Genomic DNA, 19075 nt, shown 5'->3' on the forward strand with positions numbered 1-19075 from the left:
GAATTTGGTATGTCATACCCACAGATTATGACATAATACCACGGATTTATTCTGAACTACAGATACAATGTAAACGTGAAAAACTGTGGCAATCAATTACCAATTATATCTCATAGTGCTTTTGTTAATGCTACTATGACTTCACAAGACTAACCACCTTTTATGATTAATTATGTCAATGTTCTGCATTATAATTCATGTTATATTTCACTCAGATTTTAATATGATTATTTGTTATCCATCCTTACTATATTATAACTTTGTCTCAATATGTACTTGATATCCTTCTTACCTTCTTCTTTCCACCCTCTCCTTTATCCTTCTCTTCTATTCCCCTTCTAACTTTCTTTCTTCTTTTCTATTATAATATAACTCTGCATATTGCCTTTTTGGTGATTTATTCATTCTGATTTTATTTAATCTCTCTTTATTTTGATATATTGTTCACACCCTCCCCTGTTGTTGACTATATGTCTTACTGGCTCATGTTGATTTATTGTTTTTATTCTAAAAAAAAAAAATAAGAAAATAAGTATGACTTGAAAAGCTATTAAGGAAAACAACATAGCAGATATCTGCACCTGCATCAGATACCTTAGCACCACCTAGCACTCATAAAAACGTAAAACATGTTTATTAATATTTGCAAAGGCAATTTTGTCTAGTGTGTTACCATCTTCCAGCAACAGCCATAGAGCTGCACCACACTCAGAATGCAACAATGACACATTTGTTTTCCTAGGTTTATATCTGCTGCCTATTGACTACACTGCAATAAATTGATGCTAAGGCAAAACAAACTCTATCCATATTTACCTGTTTATTTTATATCCTTCTTGGAATAATGACCTTTAGTTTGCCCATGGCTACATAGAAAAATCTTATTGTTTTCAGAATGGCCTTTTCATGGACATTCCATTCTTTCCCACAGTGATGTTGATTTTTTCGAATTGTGCCCTACTGAATCTTGTACCCTCATCACATATTACATTGTTCAAACGTTGTGCTCAGCCAAGTTATGGGTAAGTTACTTACCTGTAATCCTAGTTCTCTTCCAGGGGTATCCTCATCAAAGTCATAAGCACTGAATATTCCCGCCCATGTGCGGGGACCCCGGAAATAATAAAATTATATATGTAAAAAACATACATATATACAGCTCTGTATATGTATAAACATATATCATTTTTTCCAAGCAAATGCAGCTCCCATAAAAGGCTAGGCAATGTAAATATACACATCCAATAACACACATATATATATATATATATATATATATATATATATATATATATAAAGGTATAACAATACACCTAAATCTCTTTTTTTTTTTTTTTTTTTTTTTTTAATGAGGTAAACACTCATGAGAAAGCAAAAAATAAAGAGAACAAACTGTGGAAAAACACAGATGTACAACACATTGCCAGCCTGCAGGCTGCATTGCAATATAATACCATAGAGACTAAAAAGCCCTGTACAGGTAAAAACTGGCACCGTGCCTTTAAGGCAGCCCTGACTTCCATATCCCATCATGCCTCAGGGGTGACAGTTAGGTCAGTTGTTCTTTGCGGGACCGTAGTCCTAAACACAAAGATATATCCTTTCCATAATGAATAATACACTTCTTCTCATTTGCCTGGGGAGGTGGGTGGGTTGCTTATGACTTTGATGAGGATACCCCTGGAAGAGAACTAGGATTACAGGTAAGTAACTTACCCTTCTCTTCCAGGGGATCCTCATCAATAGTCATAAGCACTGAATAGAGTAGCAAGCTCCCCTTCCACCTGCAGGCAAATGAAACTAAGGTTGTATCACCCATGGAGAAAGAGAATCATGAAAATGATTATGCATGGAACAGATTCCTCAAGGAGGCTTGTCCTACTTGAGTGTCTGCTCTGGTGTCCGAATCCAGACAATAGTGCCTGGTAAAAGTGTGGACAGATCTCCAAGTGGCTGCCTTGCAGATCTCGGAGAGTGGGACATTATTGAGAAAAGCCGCGGTAGCCGCTTTTCCTCTTGTCGAATGCGCTTTAGGGCGCGCCCCCAATGGTTTCTGAGCCAGTTGGTAGGCCAATGTAATACTTGAAACAATCCACCTAGCAATAGAACGTTTGGAAGCCGCAAAGCCCATACGGACAACCCCATAGCTCACAAACAATTGATCAGATTTCCTGACATTCTTAGTCCTATCTAGGTAGAATTTTAGGACCCTTTTGACATCTAGAGAATGCAACGCCCTCTCTGCCGGAGAGGAGGGGTTGGGAAAAAAGGTTGGTAAGGAGATGGCTTGGTTTACATGAAATTCCGATACCACCTTGGGTAGAAACGAAGGATGAGTTCTCATCACCACCCTATTTAGATGAAAAATTGTGTAGGGTTCTTTAGAACAGAGGGCCTGTATCTCACTGACCCTCCGTGCTGAAGTGATGGCTATTAAAAATGCTGTCTTCCATGTGAGGTGCTGTAGGGTAGCCTTATGAATAGGTTCAAAAGGCGAACCCATGAGCTTCGACAGAACCAAGTTTAGCTCCCAGGAAGGAGAGGGAGGTCTAACAGGGGGATAGACTTTCTTGAGTCCTTGCAAGAAATCCTTCACTACCTGCACTTTAAAAAATGACTGCTGTGAAGGCGAACGCCTGTATGCTGTTATGGCTGCTAGGTGAACCTTTATGGATGAAAATTTCAACCCTGCCCTTGCTAAATGTAGAAGATAGGGCAAAATTACATCCTCCTGGCATTTAGTGGGATCATAATGATGCTGAGCACACCATATATAAAATCTTTTCCACTTACAGAAGTAGGAGTGTCTTGTCGAAGGCCTCCTGGCTTCCTTCAGTATGGACATACACTCTTGAGGGAGGTTCAGATGGCCATACTGGAGGACTTCAGGAGCCATGCTGTTAAGCTCAGCGAGGGAAGGCTGGGATGGTAAATCTTCCCCTGCATCTTGGATAACAAGTCCGGCCTGCACGGCAGCCGCTTGTGGGGGCGGATCGACATGTGTAGGAGATCCGTGTACCACCACTGCCTCGGCCAGTCCGGTGCTATGAGGATCATCTTGGCAGATGAATTCTGTAGCTTGGTCACCACCTTGGGAATTAGTGGGAGAGGCGGAAAAGCGTACACAAATGTCATTGACCAATTGATCAAAAGGGCATTCCCTAGGGATCCTGGTCGATGGTATCTTGAGGCGAAGCCTCGGCATTTTGTGTTGTGCTCGTCCGCGAAGAGGTCCACTTGCGGACGCCCCCATTCCCCGAAGATGTCTTCTAACACCTCGTCGTTTAGTACCCAGTCCTCTGGTTCTTGGAAATGACGACTGAGTAAGTCCGCTTGCACATTGAGTTCTCCTGGTAGGTGCACCACTTTCAATGAGATGTTCCTTGCTAGGATCCAGTGCCACAGGGACTGAGCTTCCAGCGAGAGCGTTCTGGATCGAGTACCCCCCTGCTTGTTCAGGTAGTACATTGTGGTGGTATTGTCCGTCTGTACTAGAATGGTACTCGTCGTGATCGCAGGCAGGAACGCTTTGAGGGCTAGGTGGACTGCCCTGAGCTCCAGCATGTTGATGTGGTACAACTGTTCGCTGCTGGACCACCGTCCCTGAATTTGCAGAGACCCGAAATGCGCACCCCAGCCTTGAAGGGATGCGTCGGTGATTAAGGTCTGAGTTGGGGGTTCTTGATGGAAGGGGATCCCCACTTGTAGATTCCTTGGCTTCAGCCACCACTTGACTGACTGTTTGGCTGCAGAGGAGAGGCAAACCTTTTCTTCCCACAGGGAGTTCCTTTGATCCCATTTGTCCTCGAGATCTTGCTGGAGAGGACGCATCCTTAGCCTGGCATTGGGCACTAGGAAGATGCAGGATGCCATGGCCCCTAGCAGAGATGAGATTCGCCTTGCCGACGACAGATTGCTGGTTATGATCTGTCTGCCTTTTAGCATAATGGATGACTGTCTTTCCTCCGAAGGAAACACTTTTCCTACTACGGAGTCTATAGTTGCACCCAGGTAGTGGATCCTCTGCGTTGGTGAAAAATTGGACTTTTTGACATTCACTCTGAGACCCAACTTGCGACATAAGTTCAGGCATAGCGACAGCTGTGACCGCACATTCTGTGGTGATGAGCCCTTTATTAGCCAGTCGTCTAGGTAGGGATAGACGAAGACTCCTGCGCGTCTCAGAGCAGCCGCTACTACTGCCACGCATTTTGTGAATACTCGAGGAGCTGACTTCAGGCCAAAAGGGAGGACTTTGAACTGATAGTGAGAGTTGCCTACCACAAACCTGAGAAATTTTCGATGATTCCTTAGGATGGGAATATGGAAATATGCATCCTGAAGGTCCAGTGAACACATCCAATCGCCCATCCGGAGAAGAGGATATATTTGGTGGAGCGCCAGCATGCGAAATTTTTCCTTTCTTATGTGCTTGTTCAGTATCCGTAGGTCTAAAATGGGTCTGAACTCTACCTTCACACTCCTCTTTTGGATGAGAAAGTATCTGGAGTAAACTCCCTTTCCTCTCTGGTTTATGGGCACTTTCTCTATTGCAGATTTGAGTAGTAGCGTCGCTACCTCTTCTCTGAGCTGCTTTAGATGCTGGGATGAATTGACAGGAGGAATCGATGGGGGGTGACTTTTGAAACGAAGCGAGTACCCATGACGCAGTATATTCAGTACCCACTTGTCCTTTGTGATGGATTGCCACTCTGGAAGATGATGTGCAACACTTCCTCCCACCGGAGCGGTGGACAGCATCGGAGGAAGCGGCTTCTCATTGCTTCCCCGGAGCTTTGTTTCCAGCATTAGACTGCCTGTTGTTACCTCGTCCCCTGGATGGCTTGCGGGACTGGTATTGCTGTTTCTTTTGACCTTGCTGGTCCTGGTTCTTTTGCCAATGAGGGGTTTGAACCCTCTGTTGGTAACTGCGCCTGTCATTTCCCTTGCGGCGTCGAAACTCTTTTCTCTTTTCAAGCCCGACAGCTTTCATGGTCTCCAGCTCTGCTTTCATACGGGCCATTTCTTCGTCTGCATGGGACCCAAAAAGAGAACTACCGGAGAAAGGCAGATTTAAAATTCTTGCCTGCGCTTCCGGTTTCAAGGCCGTCAATCTAAGCCAGGATGATCTTCTGGCTGTGACTCCATGTGCATATTCATGCGCTGCCAGTGTTGCCCCGTCTGCCGCTGCACTTATGATCTGGTTAGAAACCAGACTCCCCTCATGCAAAATCTCTTCAAAGTCCCGTCTGTCCTCTGATGGAACTTTGTCAATGAACCTCTGCAGAGAGTCCCATAATGACCTATCATAGCGCCCCAGAAGCGCTGAGGCACTCGCCACCTTAAGGCTTGAGGATGCTGAGCCGCAAACTTTCCTCCCCCAGGAGTCTTGTGTTTTACTGTCCTTATCTGGTGGTACCGTTGAAGATCCCGCTACTGCATGTGTCTTCCTGGCAGCGGCGGTGATGACAGAGTCCGGTGGAGGATCCGATTTAAGGAATAGAGGATCCTCCGGAGCTGGACGGTACTTTTTTAGAATTCTCGCCGGCGCCGTTTTGGTGGTTGCTGGTGTGAGAAAGATATCCATTACCGGTTGAAGCAAACCGGGGACTAACGGCAATAAAGGGCGTGACACTGTGCGTTCATGAAGAGTTTCAAAAATTATGGATGAAGTTGTCTCCTGAACCGGCATAGGGATATTTAATTTTGTAGCTCCTCTACACAACACTTCTTGAAACGTAGAAATATCATCTACCGGAGAAACCCGAGAGGGTGGCGTCTCCGAGAGTGTCGGTGAATAATCCCTTTTGGATGATCTGGAAGAAGGGGAGGTAGAAGGGGTCCTACGGCGCCTTCTCTCTGATCTGGTCGACTCTCTTCTGCGGGAGGGAGACCTGGATCGCCTTCTTGGTGCTCGAGAGTGACTTCGGGATTCTCTTTCTCGAGATCTTGGTCTGATCGGTGTCGCTGGGAATACCACGCCCCTTATTCTTGTTAGCGATGCCTTTATTGCGTCTGGCATAGCAGGGTCCTGAGGCATCTCCCTTACGGGACTTTGAGGTACAGCATTGTCCTCCTCCTGCGAACTTTCTCTTGCAGGTACTGGAGATTGATGCACAAGCTCTGGTGATTCTGATCTTGAACCTGAGCCCTCTGATCCTGAAGGCGAGATAGATATGAGACGCGGTGATTCAGGAGTCGTATATATCAGTCTATGAGGAGATTTCCGCCTTGAGACTGGTCGAATCGTGAGGCGAATATGTGACACCTCCTGCGTACCCTCAACAGAGGGCTGCCTCGACGGTGATAGGCCTATCACCGGAGATCTTTGACTCGAATCTTCGAGGCTCCGAGCTTCTTGTCTCGACGTCGAGATTATCTTCGACGGAGGCTTCCTGTACCTCACCAAAGCTTTGGAGACCTGTGAGGACGGAGGCACCTGCCTCGACGTCGACTCCGACGGAGGCACCTGCCTCGACGTCGACTCCGACGGAGGCCTTTGCCTCGACGTCGACTCCGACGGAGGCCTCTGCCTCGACGTCGACTCCGACGGAGGCCTCTGCCTCGACGTCGGCCCTGACGGAGGCGTTTGCCTCGACGTCACTCCTGACGGAGACTTCTGTCTCGACGTCGAATGCTCCGACGACGTCGAAAGCCTCTTCGCCGTCGAACGATGTTTCCTCGACGGCGATCTTGATCTTGACGGCGATCTTGGTCTCGACGTCGACTGTGGAGATCGTCTACGTACTTCTTGCGACGTCGAATGATGTCTCGCCGACCTCGACGTCGAACGATGTCTTTCTTTCGACGACGAACGATATCTCTGTGCAGACGTCGATCGATCTTTTCTTGACGTCGACAGATGCTTTCTCGACGTTGAACTATGGCGCCGAGTCCTCGACGCCGAGCTTTTAGACGCCGTCGACGTCGAACGCATCCGCTTCGACGCTGAATCTAAAGTCGACAACGATTTTCTCTTTGCAGCATGACTTCCCCTTGACTCCTCACCTCTCAGCGACGATCCCGCCGCTGGAGTCTTCGACGCCGAGCCCGACGTCGATGGGGAGCAAACAGGGACCAACTGCTTCGACGTCGACCGTTCTGCTAGGCCATACAGCCTAATCCTCTCCCTCTCCTTTAAAGTCCTTTTGGAAAGGTCTTCACAATGATGGCATGTTGCTGGAGAGTGAGAGTCCGGCAGACAGATAATACACACCTCATGTGTGTCTGAAGCCGCCTTCTTTTTTCCACAAGATGGACATGGAACAAATAAAGAAGGCATTTTTCTGACAAAATAGCAAAAAAGTCAGTCAGAAAATCACAGGATACAGACTTCCTCAAAGAAGTTCTAAGAAGAAGTCCAAAAAATCTTAAAGTAGTAATAATTCTTGACTAAAGAGTCAAAAAAGAAGAGAGCTGAATTCCAGGGTCCTGACTGAAGGAGCCGGAAAGAACAACTGACCTAACTGTCACCCCTGAGGCATGATGTGATATGGAAGTCAGGGCTGCCTTAAAGGCACGGTGCCAGTTTTTACCTGTACAGGGCTTTTTAGTCTCTATGGTATTATATTGCAATGCAGCCTGCAGGCTGGCAATGTGTTGTACATCTGTGTTTTTCCACAGTTTGTTCTCTTTATTTTTTGCTTTCTCATGAGTGTTTACCTCATTAAAAAAAAAAAAAAAAAAAAAAAAAAAGAGATTTAGGTGTATTGTTATACCTTTATATATATATATATATATATATATATGTGTGTTATTGGATGTGTATATTTACATTGCCTAGCCTTTTATGGGAGCTGCATTTGCTTGGAAAAAATGATATATGTTTATACATATACAGAGCTGTATATATGTATGTTTTTTACATATATAATTTTATTATTTCCGGGGTCCCCGCACATGGGCGGGAATATTCAGTGCTTATGACTATTGATGAGGATCCCCTGGAAGAGAACAAATGTTCATCCGTGATGCCATGTGACTTGGGTTCAGTGAGCACTCAAGGGATAGCTTGTATATAGAGTGGTCGTCCTTTTTTTTTTACACAAGGAAACTCGTTCAGATCACATATGGAAAATGGTTGAAAGTCTTATTTTCTGAAAATCATCTGTACTTTTTCATAATCTGAGATTACTTTTATCAATGCCAGAATAATGTGGGGATCACAGTTACCTTGGTCCAGCATACTTGTCTTCATTCTTGCTTGGTGTGCTTCTGACTGTCATATGATCACCGCTTCCTTTACAATCATTTGTTTGTAACGAGGGGTTCCCCGTTGCATCTTTCAATATTAAACCTGTTTTAATACAGAAGTTACACACAGTAAAAGTATGATTAAAGTAGACATATACAAATAGTGAGAAACAGAAAAGAATCATATTCCAACGTCAATCTTCTACTCTAAGGCTGTGATTACAAGTTGCTCATTATATTCCAACCTATGTGTAAACCCCTGTTTGTGCATGGGTCGGAATTATCGGATTTGTTAAATACCTCAACTGTCTTTGAATTTTGGCAGGTCGAGCCTGCCGAAATTTAATAAGAAAAATCATAAAGTATTTGCTACACCATGCAGACTTTGGTGTGTTAAGCACCAACATCCGCATGTTATTGTCCACAAACTCATAACAGGTGTTATTTATCACACCCGATAAATAACGTACCCCATGGTATTGTTATTTATCAAGTGCAATAAATAACACCTAAACTCGTAATTAGTCCCCCTCAGCGATATTTTCCACATCGTACACTATAAGGCAAATACTATTATCTAACCCCAATTTGCCTTTTCTTTATTCAAAATTGGAAGAAGGAAAGGTTGGCAGGGCTTGCCAGAATTCACTGGAACTTCTGACTTACCTATATGAGAGAACAAATTCATGGCTAACTCACCTTTCTCAATTGCCAATGGCAAACCTACAAAATAACTTGTAAAAGTAAAATCAGCTGTGTGTTTAATTCTACAAACACTGCAGATCAGTGAAATATTACATGTCCAACTCTTTCACTCACAGTGTAATTTCTGTTTTTATGAGAGCATTGATTTATGCTGAATGATGAGATTGCTGTGCTTTCATTTAAAAATAAACCTCTGATATAAAGAATACAAATAATGTATTTGCATAAAGCCTGGAGCGGCCACTTTACGATCATACCTGCCCAACATTATAGGGTTGTTTCACCTTGATCAAGATGACAATCAGTCGCTGTGGAAATTAACCTTTTTAGAACACTTCCGTATCTTCTTTGTAAGGGTAAAAAGGGACAATTCAAGTCTCTAGCCTGAAGAAATTGGATTGGATTTTTCATTTAACCTTCTCCAATAATCTGGAATGCTTTTTCCTCTATAGGAATTTTAAAATTATGGCTGTGATCAATTGTGGTATGCCGCAGAAGGTGTCTTTTTTCATAATTGGTAAAAAAGAAGAAATAGTCAATGAAACGCTTTCAATTTAGAAGCTAATTGATATCTGTACGAATAAATGCTTGAAGTGTAAGAGGGAACTCAATGAGAAATGTTTTCTCTTTACATTTATTTTCAGAATGATGTCCAGTCTTTATGTAATATTCTGTCCTTCTTTACTTTATCTGACATTTAGTTCCATGCACTACTTTGGAAGTACCTTTACTCTGTCCAATTACTGAATTATAGCAACACTATGCCTAAAGCATCAGGAAAACTACTTTTAAAATAAGTATAGTTTAATATTTGAGTTAAAAACGCTATATGATTGTTATTATATCATGAGTAAATAATTCACTTTATGTACTTTTGTTTAATATATTGGTAGAGATAGTATAACTAATTAAAAACAATTGAATTGCAATTAGGTGTAACAGATTAATATTTCTTATAAGTTTAAATATAATTAATTTGAAATAAATCAGTAACATTTATGGTTAAGACTAAAGGTAAACTAAGTGAAGACAATTACATTGAAAATACATGAAAATAATAAAATATAACATTAGGTTTACACAGAGACGGTACACTGTACTTTCCAACATCACCCTTCACTGCTGCTCGTGCCATCTCAAGTGCCTGTATTAGCACTGTTCATGTTCACCACTGCTTGGGGCAGCACCACTTGAAACTACCATCTCTGTATTCACATATCATTCACAACTGTCTCACACTGCATATGCAGAGGTCCCATCTCACCGACCTTTTGTGTCTATAAAGCTCTCCTTGTACAGCTTATAGGTACAGTTGGAGATATGCAGAACTGATTCATGAATCGAGAAGTTTGTAAGGTATCAAGGGATATAGAGACATATAACAGCACAGGCAGAACCAACCTCTTCCCTCCCAGTGTCTGATGGTCCAGTGCTTTGTAAGCTGGATAATCTCTGCCCCTCTTTGTGACCTTTAGCGACACAAGCAGATAGCCAGGGAAGGGATGGAATGGGAGAAAGCCAGATTTAGCTGGTCTGAAGAGCCAAAAAAGGGTAGAAGAAAATCCTTAGCAAACCCCTTGAGAAAGGCAGGAAAAAGAGATTATCAGGGTTTTCCATTACACAGAATCGCCAATTTTCTTATCCAGGCAAGAGGCTTTAGAGGGTCAATAGTAAGGGCAGTTAGAGGAATAAGGATGACCCACATATGGTGAAAGAAGCAGTGATTTAGGGAAATACCTCTCTTTAAGCTCAGAGTATCTTTTGCTTTATTTCCATGGACAGTGAGGAAGGAGGACAACAGACATGGATAAAAAGCTTCTGAAACGTATTTGGTGGCATGTCTCTTTGTCATCACGATCTACTAGATCACAGATTAGAATTAAAATTAAGATAAGGTTTATACAATTTGTAAATGCAATACAATTAAATATAGGTTAGGCTAAACATTGCCTTAATACAATACAAATGTATCAAATTTGAATTGAATACTTTAAACTGAATTATTTGAATGGTTAGCATTAGAATTGCCATAATGTTCTGAATGTTTTATTGTAATTAAACAAAGAAAAAATAGAGTATTAATAACATTTAGTGTTCCCTTATTATAACAAGAAATTATTAATTCAGAGTTAGGAGTAGCATGATTTTTGGAGTAAGATAACAAAAATTACATTTTTTAATTATTTAGAATAATTAGTTACAACTATTACAGGCTAGAATATGTGTTATTACAGATGAAAGTTAATGTGATCAAATTATATTAAAAATAAGATTAAGAAAATTGTTACCATTATTTTAAAAATGTATGGATAGCATTAGGGACCATAGTGAAGGTAAGACATAGTAAAGTGAAAAAGGTAAAGGTCATTTGAATATTATGGACAGGGGACAGAAGTGTAGGTAGGACATAGTAAAGGTGTTAAAAGTAAAGCAATTACCCTTTCAGTACTGAAACAAGACGCAGTTGCTCTGATATAAGCCTTGAGAAGAATGGAACATAACATATGCACGAAACAGCATTGCGTAACCTGACACTGACACGTTATGGTATTCAAAATGTAGTATCTTACTTTTACATCTTAAGATTATATTTGTAAGACACTAACTAAACAGTAGCAGTAAATGAGCAGCCGTCGCCTAATTTAGGGCCTCTATCTCACCTCCATTTAATACGAGAGTATTCCATTCTAGTTCCCTTTGTGAGTATCAAACTGGAATAGTATCCTAAATCTCCTTTGTATTAAATTATTTTGCATGTTTTATTAACTAGAATTAAGGGAAATGTGACTTGAAATGACCTTGTTTAAAAAGCTTGCCTAGTAGACAGGTTTGAATGAGGTGGAGCCTCCACCAAAAAAATGTGTGGTTGAGACTCTGTAGAAATACCACGATTTAATAAAATCCATCGTCAGAGGAAGGGTACATAGAGAAGGAAAACCGAGCTCTTAACTGTATTTCAATGTTGGTGCTATTGCTCCAAAACAAAACATTTTGCTAACAGTAATCAGATGGAATCCATTCCGTAAAATCCCTGAAGAGGACTATGGAAATGACAGGGACCAATTTGTAGCTGGTCTGACTTTTTAGTTCTAGGGTTTCAGCCAGGGACAGTTTGAAGACTAAATGGTGGCAGAAAGCTATAATTAACTGGGACATGGATTGTCAGAGCAGTGTGTTCAAGGACCAGCACACGAGGAACCTGAATGTATATGCTGCTATTCAAAGGTATTTCAAATTACAATATTGTGCACTTTTTGTAAAATATGAAACGGAAACAAGATTTCAATGTGTTGTTACAGACCTGTGATAAAATTGTACCTTATAGTTAAGTACGTTTCCATCGGTTCTAAAACCTTGCACACCTAAAAAACTATTTCTTTAAAGTGTCATGAGCTCAACAGTGACAGATCGGGACTAACTCTCACCACAGTCTTAAACAGAATTCTTCACCCAGTACTCTGAAGTTGCTACGACGTGATATGTTTCAGCAAAATACAAAACTCCTTAAATAAGATTTAAACAAATAATAAAATGCCCAAATTGGTTGATGGTAATCTTGACTACTCAAACTATACTATCATATTCACATCCAGTAGTAAACATAGGTCTATCCTCCACATGAGATAGACACCCTTTTGCGTTACCCAACTTTTCGGATCACAGAATATTTCAAAAAGTGTTTGTAAGACCCTTCACTGCCCTGGAAGTGGCAATAAAAGAAAAACAATCACGTGATCCCACCTGTGGTCCTACCCCAACTACCTTATATTGAGACATAAGCAAGTAAATCTGTGCCTTTCTTAGTTAAGCATATACCTAATGCACACATAGTTGTCTCGATCTTACTGATCCAAACAAATACATGTCCATCACAAGTTGCATGAAGAACAAGTTACTTACCTTTGGTAATGCTTTTTCTGGTGGATACAGTATCTGCCTGTGGATTCCTCACCTTGTGAATATCCCCTGCGCCAGCAACATTCAGAAACTTTTGTAGCTCTCCACGACGACGACCTCACAGAGGCACGGCTCCGCTCGCGGCTCCGCTGACGTCACTGGATCCATAAGATGACCTCGTCGGCATGATAACGTCAGTTCCGCCCTTTTTTCCGTGCCTTCAAGGCACACGGACGGACTGACAACAATATATATACAATATACACAGTACATAATATACAAACTAACACACACAATGTGAAGACAACGCAGGAAGGCAAAATAAATAACACACTTCCTTTGATAGCAACAGATACATTTTAACACATTAACAGTGTTGTAGGTATACAAGGGTGGACAACGGGGAGGCGGGTGGGTCAGTGAGGAATCCACAGGCAGATACTGTATCCACCAGAAAAAGCGTTACCGAAGGTAAGTAACTTGTTCTTCTGATGGATACATCTGCCAGTGGATTCCTCACCTTTGTGAAAAGATTCCCACAGCAGTCCCACTCCCGGAGGAGGGTGTCCACCCTTCTATACCAGAAAATCCTGAAGGACGGAACGAGCAAAGTGTCCGTCCCTCCTCACCTCAGAGTCCAAGCAGTAATGCTTCGCGAAAGTGTGGAGGGAGGCCCAAGTTGCCCCTCTACAAAGGTCCTCCACAGGAACACCTCTAGATAAGGCAGATGTAGAAGACTTTTCCCTAGTAGAATGCGCCCTTACACCCTCTGGAGGCTCCTTACCGGCCAAAGAGTAACATATCTTGATGCACAAGATAATCCATCTGGAAAGGGTGCGCTTGTGCCCCGCTCTGCCTTTCCTGCAGCCAACAAAGCCCACGAAGAGCTGGTCGTCCACTCGAAAGTCCGTGAGGGGGAGGATAGAAGCTAGGAAGGGTAATGGATTGCCCCAGATGGAAAGGAGTTACCACCTTAGACAGAAAAGCAGCCCTGGTCCTGAGTACCATTCTATCAGCATGAATGGTCAAAAAAGGGGGTTTTGAACTCAGAGCTTGAATCTCACTTACCCTCCTTGCCGAGGTAATGGCAACGAGAAAGACCGTTTTAAAAGGTAACAGCCTCAATGGATACTTGTGCAAGGGCTCGAAAGGAGAACCCATCAGGTAAGTTAAGACAAGATTTAAGTCCCATTGAGGCACAATAAAAGGAGTAGGCGGAAACTTATTGGTAAGGCCCTTAAGGAATCGTAAAACAATAGGTGATTTAAACAATGACGGCTGATCTGGCAAGCTAAGGAAAGCCGACAAAGCCGATAGATATCCCCTCACAGTAGCTACAGCAAAGCCTTGCTGAGCAAGAGAAAGTGCAAACTGAAGAATGTTGGATAAACGAGCCCTCAAAGGATCAATAGACTTCTCTCCACACCAAAGGACAAACTTAGACCACCTATAAGAATAGACAGATTTGGTGGAATGACGTCTGGCAGACAAAATCACGTCTACCATGTCAGGCGGGAGAGAAAAAGAATTCAGGTTGCCCCGTTCAATCTCCAGGCATGAAGGTGTAGGCTCTGGAGGTGGGGGTATAGAACCTGCCCCTCCGACTGCGAGAGGAGGTCTGCCCTGAAAGGGAGACGGAGCGGAGGGCACGAGGAGAGGTGGAGAAGATCTGTGTACCACACCCTTCTTGGCCAATCCGGGGCGATCAATATGACTTGGGCCCGGTCTTGGCGAATCTTCCTCAAAACCCGAGGAATCAAGGGTATGGGAGGAAACGCGTAAAGGAGTTGTGAGCTCCAACTCAACTGAAACGCGTCCCCCAACGCTCCCTGCGTCGGAAACTGGAGACTGCAGAATGACGGGCAGTGAGCGTTCTGGTGAGTGGCAAACAGGTCCACCCGAGGAGTACCCCACGTCCGAAAGAAGTGACGAACCACCTCTGGATGGAGCCTCCACTCGTGGTCAGCGTAGAACTGCCGACTGAGACTGTCTGCACACACGCTCAGAACTCCGGCTAGATGATTTACCATCAGACAAATCTGTTGATCCTGAGCCCAGGACCAGAGACGCAGAGCCTCTCTGCAGAGACAATGCGATCCCACTCCTCCCTGCTTGTTGACATACCACATCGCGGTAGTGTTGTCCGTCAAGACTTGAACCGACTGACCACGAAGGGAGGAAGGCCTTGAGTGCCAAGCGTATCGCCCGCAACTCCAAAAGGTTGATGTGAAACAACCTTTCCTCTGGAGACCAAAGACCCTTGATCTCCAGATCCCCCAGATGAGCACCCCACCCTAAAGTGGATGCATCCGGTATCACCGTGGCCACCGATGGAGGAAGATGGAAAGGATTTCCTTGAGACAGATTGCGTCCACACTCGACCAAGACAGATCCATTGCAGCTTCTCTGGAGATCCTCACAGACTCCCTGAGATCTCCTTTGTGCTGATACCACGGCCTGCGGAGGCACCACTGGAGGGCCCTCATGTGCCAGCGTGCATGGTTGACCAACAGAATGCAGGAAGCAAACAGACCGAGCAGACGATGGACCTTCAGGACTGGAACGACTGCTCCATTGTAAAACAAGTGAATCATTTCCCGTATGTCGAGAATCCTTTGTGAAGGTGGGAATGCTCGACACACAGTAGTGTCCAGTACCGCCCCTATGAACAGGTTGCGCTGAGAGGGCACCAGGTGAGACTTGGACACGTTTATCGAGAAACCCAATTTGTACAACAGCTGGGTTGTAACTTGCAGATGATGAAGCACCTTCTCTGGCGACTCCGCTTTGATCAGCCAGTCGTCCAGATAGGGGAAAATCGGAATCCCCGACCTTCTGAGATGGGCTGCCACCACTGCCATCACCTTGGTGAAGGCTCGAGGTGCAGTAGTAAGACCAAACGGAAGGACCGCAAACTGATAATGTTGCGACCCTATCGTAAAACAGAGATACTTCCTGTGCGACTTCAGGATGGGGATGTGGAAATATGCATCCTGCAAGTCGATGAACACCATCCAGTCCTCCTGTTGCAGCGCTTGAAGAACCTGCACAAGGGTAACCATCTTGAACTTCTTTTGCTTCAGAAAAAGATTCAAGATCCTGAGGTCCAGGATTGGACGCAGCCTGTCATCCTTCTTCGGAATCAGGAAATACCGGGAGTAGCATCCCTGACCCTTTTCCTGCTCTGGAACCACCTCTATCGCACCTTTCTTTAGTAACGTTAGGACCTCCTCCTGCAGGAGAAGAAGATGGTCCTCCGAGCAAGCACCTTGGCAAGGAGGGTAATTTGGAGGAAATTCCTGAAAGGGGAGGGCGTACCCATTTTCTACAAGATCTAGAACTCAAAGGTCTGTAGCAACCGATTCCCAATCTTGTAGAAAATGGGTAAGACAGCCCCCCACAGGATCATCATGATCCAGAATGGTGGATCTAGGGCTGCTTTGCAGTGGTGGGAGGGACGGAGGAAGAGGAGGAGGGGAGCTGCCGACCTCGAGCACGACCTCTGATTCTGCCCCTGTAGCTCTTATACAGGGTGTTCTGTTGCTGTTGTTGCTGCTGCTGCTGGGGATGTCTGTAGGATGATCTACCAAAGCCTCTGTACCTCCTAAAAGAACCCCTAGGTTGTGTCTGCAGACCCAGAGATTTGGTTGTGGCTTTGCTTTCTTTAAATCTCTCCAATGCAGCATCAGCTTTTTTACCAAAAAGCCCAGAGCCATCAAAAGGCAAATCCAGAAGAGTTGCCTGTACATCAGGGGAGAACTCAGATGATTTCAGCCATGCACTCCTCCTTGTGGCCACAGAAGAGCCCATAATTCTAGCGACAGAGTCCGCAGTATCCAGGCCACTCAGGATAACCTGACGTGCAGCTGCCTGAGTGTCTGACAGCACCTCATTAAAGTTCTGCCTGTCCTCCTCTGATAACTTAGGGGCCAGTTGTTTTGCTGAATCCATGAGAGCATGGATATATCGGCCCAAACAGACAGGTGGCATTTGTCGATTAGGAGAAGACTTTCTTGGCTGATTGGTCAAGTGTTTTAGCATCCCTGTCTCTAGGGACCTGAGGAAAGGCACCTGAAGTTCTCTTAGAACAAGCAGCCTGAACCACCAGACTCTCCGGAGAAGGATGGGAAGTAAGAAAGTCTGGGTTCCCTGGAGCCGCCCTGTATCTTCTAGCCACAGTTTTAGAGACCGCAGGAGCTGAAAAGGGCTTACGCCATACCTCCATGACCGGTTCAATGATGGCGTCATTAAATGGAAGTAAGGGTTCTGGCACAGAGGAGGGAGAATGTAAAACCTCTGTGAGGATGTTTGGCTTGAACTCAGCAGATGGTAGCTGCAGATCCAAAAGCTCCGCTGCTTTTTTAATAACCGTGTGGTAGAGAGCCACATCTTTAGAAGGAGTATCAGCTGGAGGAGTAATCTCCCACTCTGGTGACAAATCCAGGCCACTAGCTTCTTTCAACTCCTCAAACAAATCATCATCAGACACCATGAGCTCACCCTCTTCCATCTCATCAACCTGGTACCTTTGTTCTTCCAGGACTCTTTGAGCTTTTCTCCTGGATCTAATCCTCACAACAGGCATCGGCGGCGCCGTAACCGACTCCGACGGCGCTGGAGCCGGCGTCGAACCCGGATCCAGAGGAGCATCCGGAGTCGAACGAGGTCGAGCCGGAGCCGGTGAAGATGGAAGCGGCATTGAGGTCCTCGGCGCCGGGAAATGCCAAGATGGCGGCGCCGGGAAAAAAGGCATAAAAGGAGCCTGAGCGTAGGCTCGAGGAACCCCCAAGTTGAAAGCCATTGGACCCATGGGACCAGAAGGCGCTCCAGAGGGGTACATCGCCCTAGTGAAGACTCCATACATCGAATTTAAATAATGCGTTGGATCTTGACCCGGGCTTGGAAAGGAAGGATATGGCTCAGACTGAGGCATAACCGGACTCGGGCCGATCTGCGCCGACGGTGGAGCCAGCGGAGTCGAAGACTCATCAGGAGCCGGATCTTCCTCAAATGGAGCCAGAGAATGAGCCGGCGTCAGAGATGGAGCCGGAGAATGCTCCGGTGAAGCCACAGGCGAGGTCAGGCCAACAGGAGAGGCAGGAACAGAGACAGGAGAAGGAGACACAAAGTCCTTACGACATTGAAAAGGTGAGGTTGATCTCTGAGCTGCTTCTCTATCCGAACGATGTCGAGAACCATGCCTCTTCTTCTTTTTGTGCTTCTTGGACTTCGAAGCATGCCCCGACATCAACTTCGACCTCGCTCTGGATCGTCTTCGACCTCTCTTCTCCTTTTTCATTCTGGCAATAAACAACTTGGCCTCTCTTTCCTTTAAAGCTTTTGTACTCATCTTGCAGAAGCAAGAGCATCCCTCGACGTCGTGATCTGACGACAGGCAACAGACACAGTCCTCGTGCGGATCCGTGATGGACATGTGCTTACCGCACTACCTACACGGCTTGAATCCGGACTTCTTAGTCGACATTTTCTAACAGGAAGCAAGAAGAAAGAGAGACACCAGCAGAAAAAAAATTAACCAGCCAAAGCTACGGAGAGTCCCAGAAAACCGTTAGCGTTGACGGTGCGGAAAACAGGGAACTGACGTCATCACGCCGACGAGGTCTTCTTATGGACCCAGTGACGTCAGCGGAGCCGCGAGGGGAGCCGTGCCTCTGTGACGTCGTCCTCGTCGGCGTGGAGAGCTACAAAAGTTTCCAAATGTTGCTGGCGCAGGGGATATTCACAAGGTGAGGAATCCACTGGCAGATGTATCCATCAGAAAACACATATCTTTATATAGCAAGTCACGAAGGAGATCAAAGTAATCTTAAGATCGCAGCACAGCATAAAGGTTGTTGGTTTGGAGTGCAAGACACACATCATCCCACTTTGAGAATGTAGTAGGATACAAAGGCAGAGGGAGGAGTCAAGGTGACCTTTTCAAAACATATCCAGAAGTAACATGTCTTGGCCTGAATGGGGGATTTGGCAGTCCCATGCGATGAGACACCCCTTACCAAATCTCAGGGCACCAAGTGAGCCATATCATTGGCCAGTAAAAATAACATTTGAATTCATCAACTCAGTAATGTAGTGGAGAGTTTCAGGCACATTTCAAGCAACCCTAAAAGGGACAAAATTTGTTGTAGTGATTGTAGTTATCAGAAAGATCAAGATTAATATCCACACCTGATTGATGTCCGACAATCAGTGGTTATGTATCCTTTCTCAAAGAGGGAAAATGAAGAAAGGTAGGAAGAACAATATGGAATGCCATGTT

The 19075-nt window shown here is 44.6% G+C and overlaps 1 protein-coding gene across 4 annotated transcripts in view; it reads right to left on the minus strand.

Annotated features, from left to right (window-relative positions):
• Positions 1 to 19075, minus strand: part of LOC146776237 (dynein axonemal assembly factor 1-like) — a 668903-nt gene that overhangs the window by 495095 nt on the left and 154733 nt on the right. For all 4 annotated transcript variants that reach the window (XM_085638027.1, XM_085638025.1, XM_085638028.1 and 1 more), the window contains one exon: positions 8173 to 8296. In XM_085638027.1, coding sequence (XP_085494153.1) covers positions 8173 to 8296 — 124 coding nt within the window. The remainder of the gene's footprint in view (positions 1 to 8172; positions 8297 to 19075) is intronic.

This window comes from Triturus cristatus, chromosome 12, assembly GCF_964204655.1.
Source record: "Triturus cristatus chromosome 12, aTriCri1.1, whole genome shotgun sequence".
NCBI lineage: Eukaryota > Metazoa > Chordata > Amphibia > Caudata > Salamandridae > Triturus > Triturus cristatus.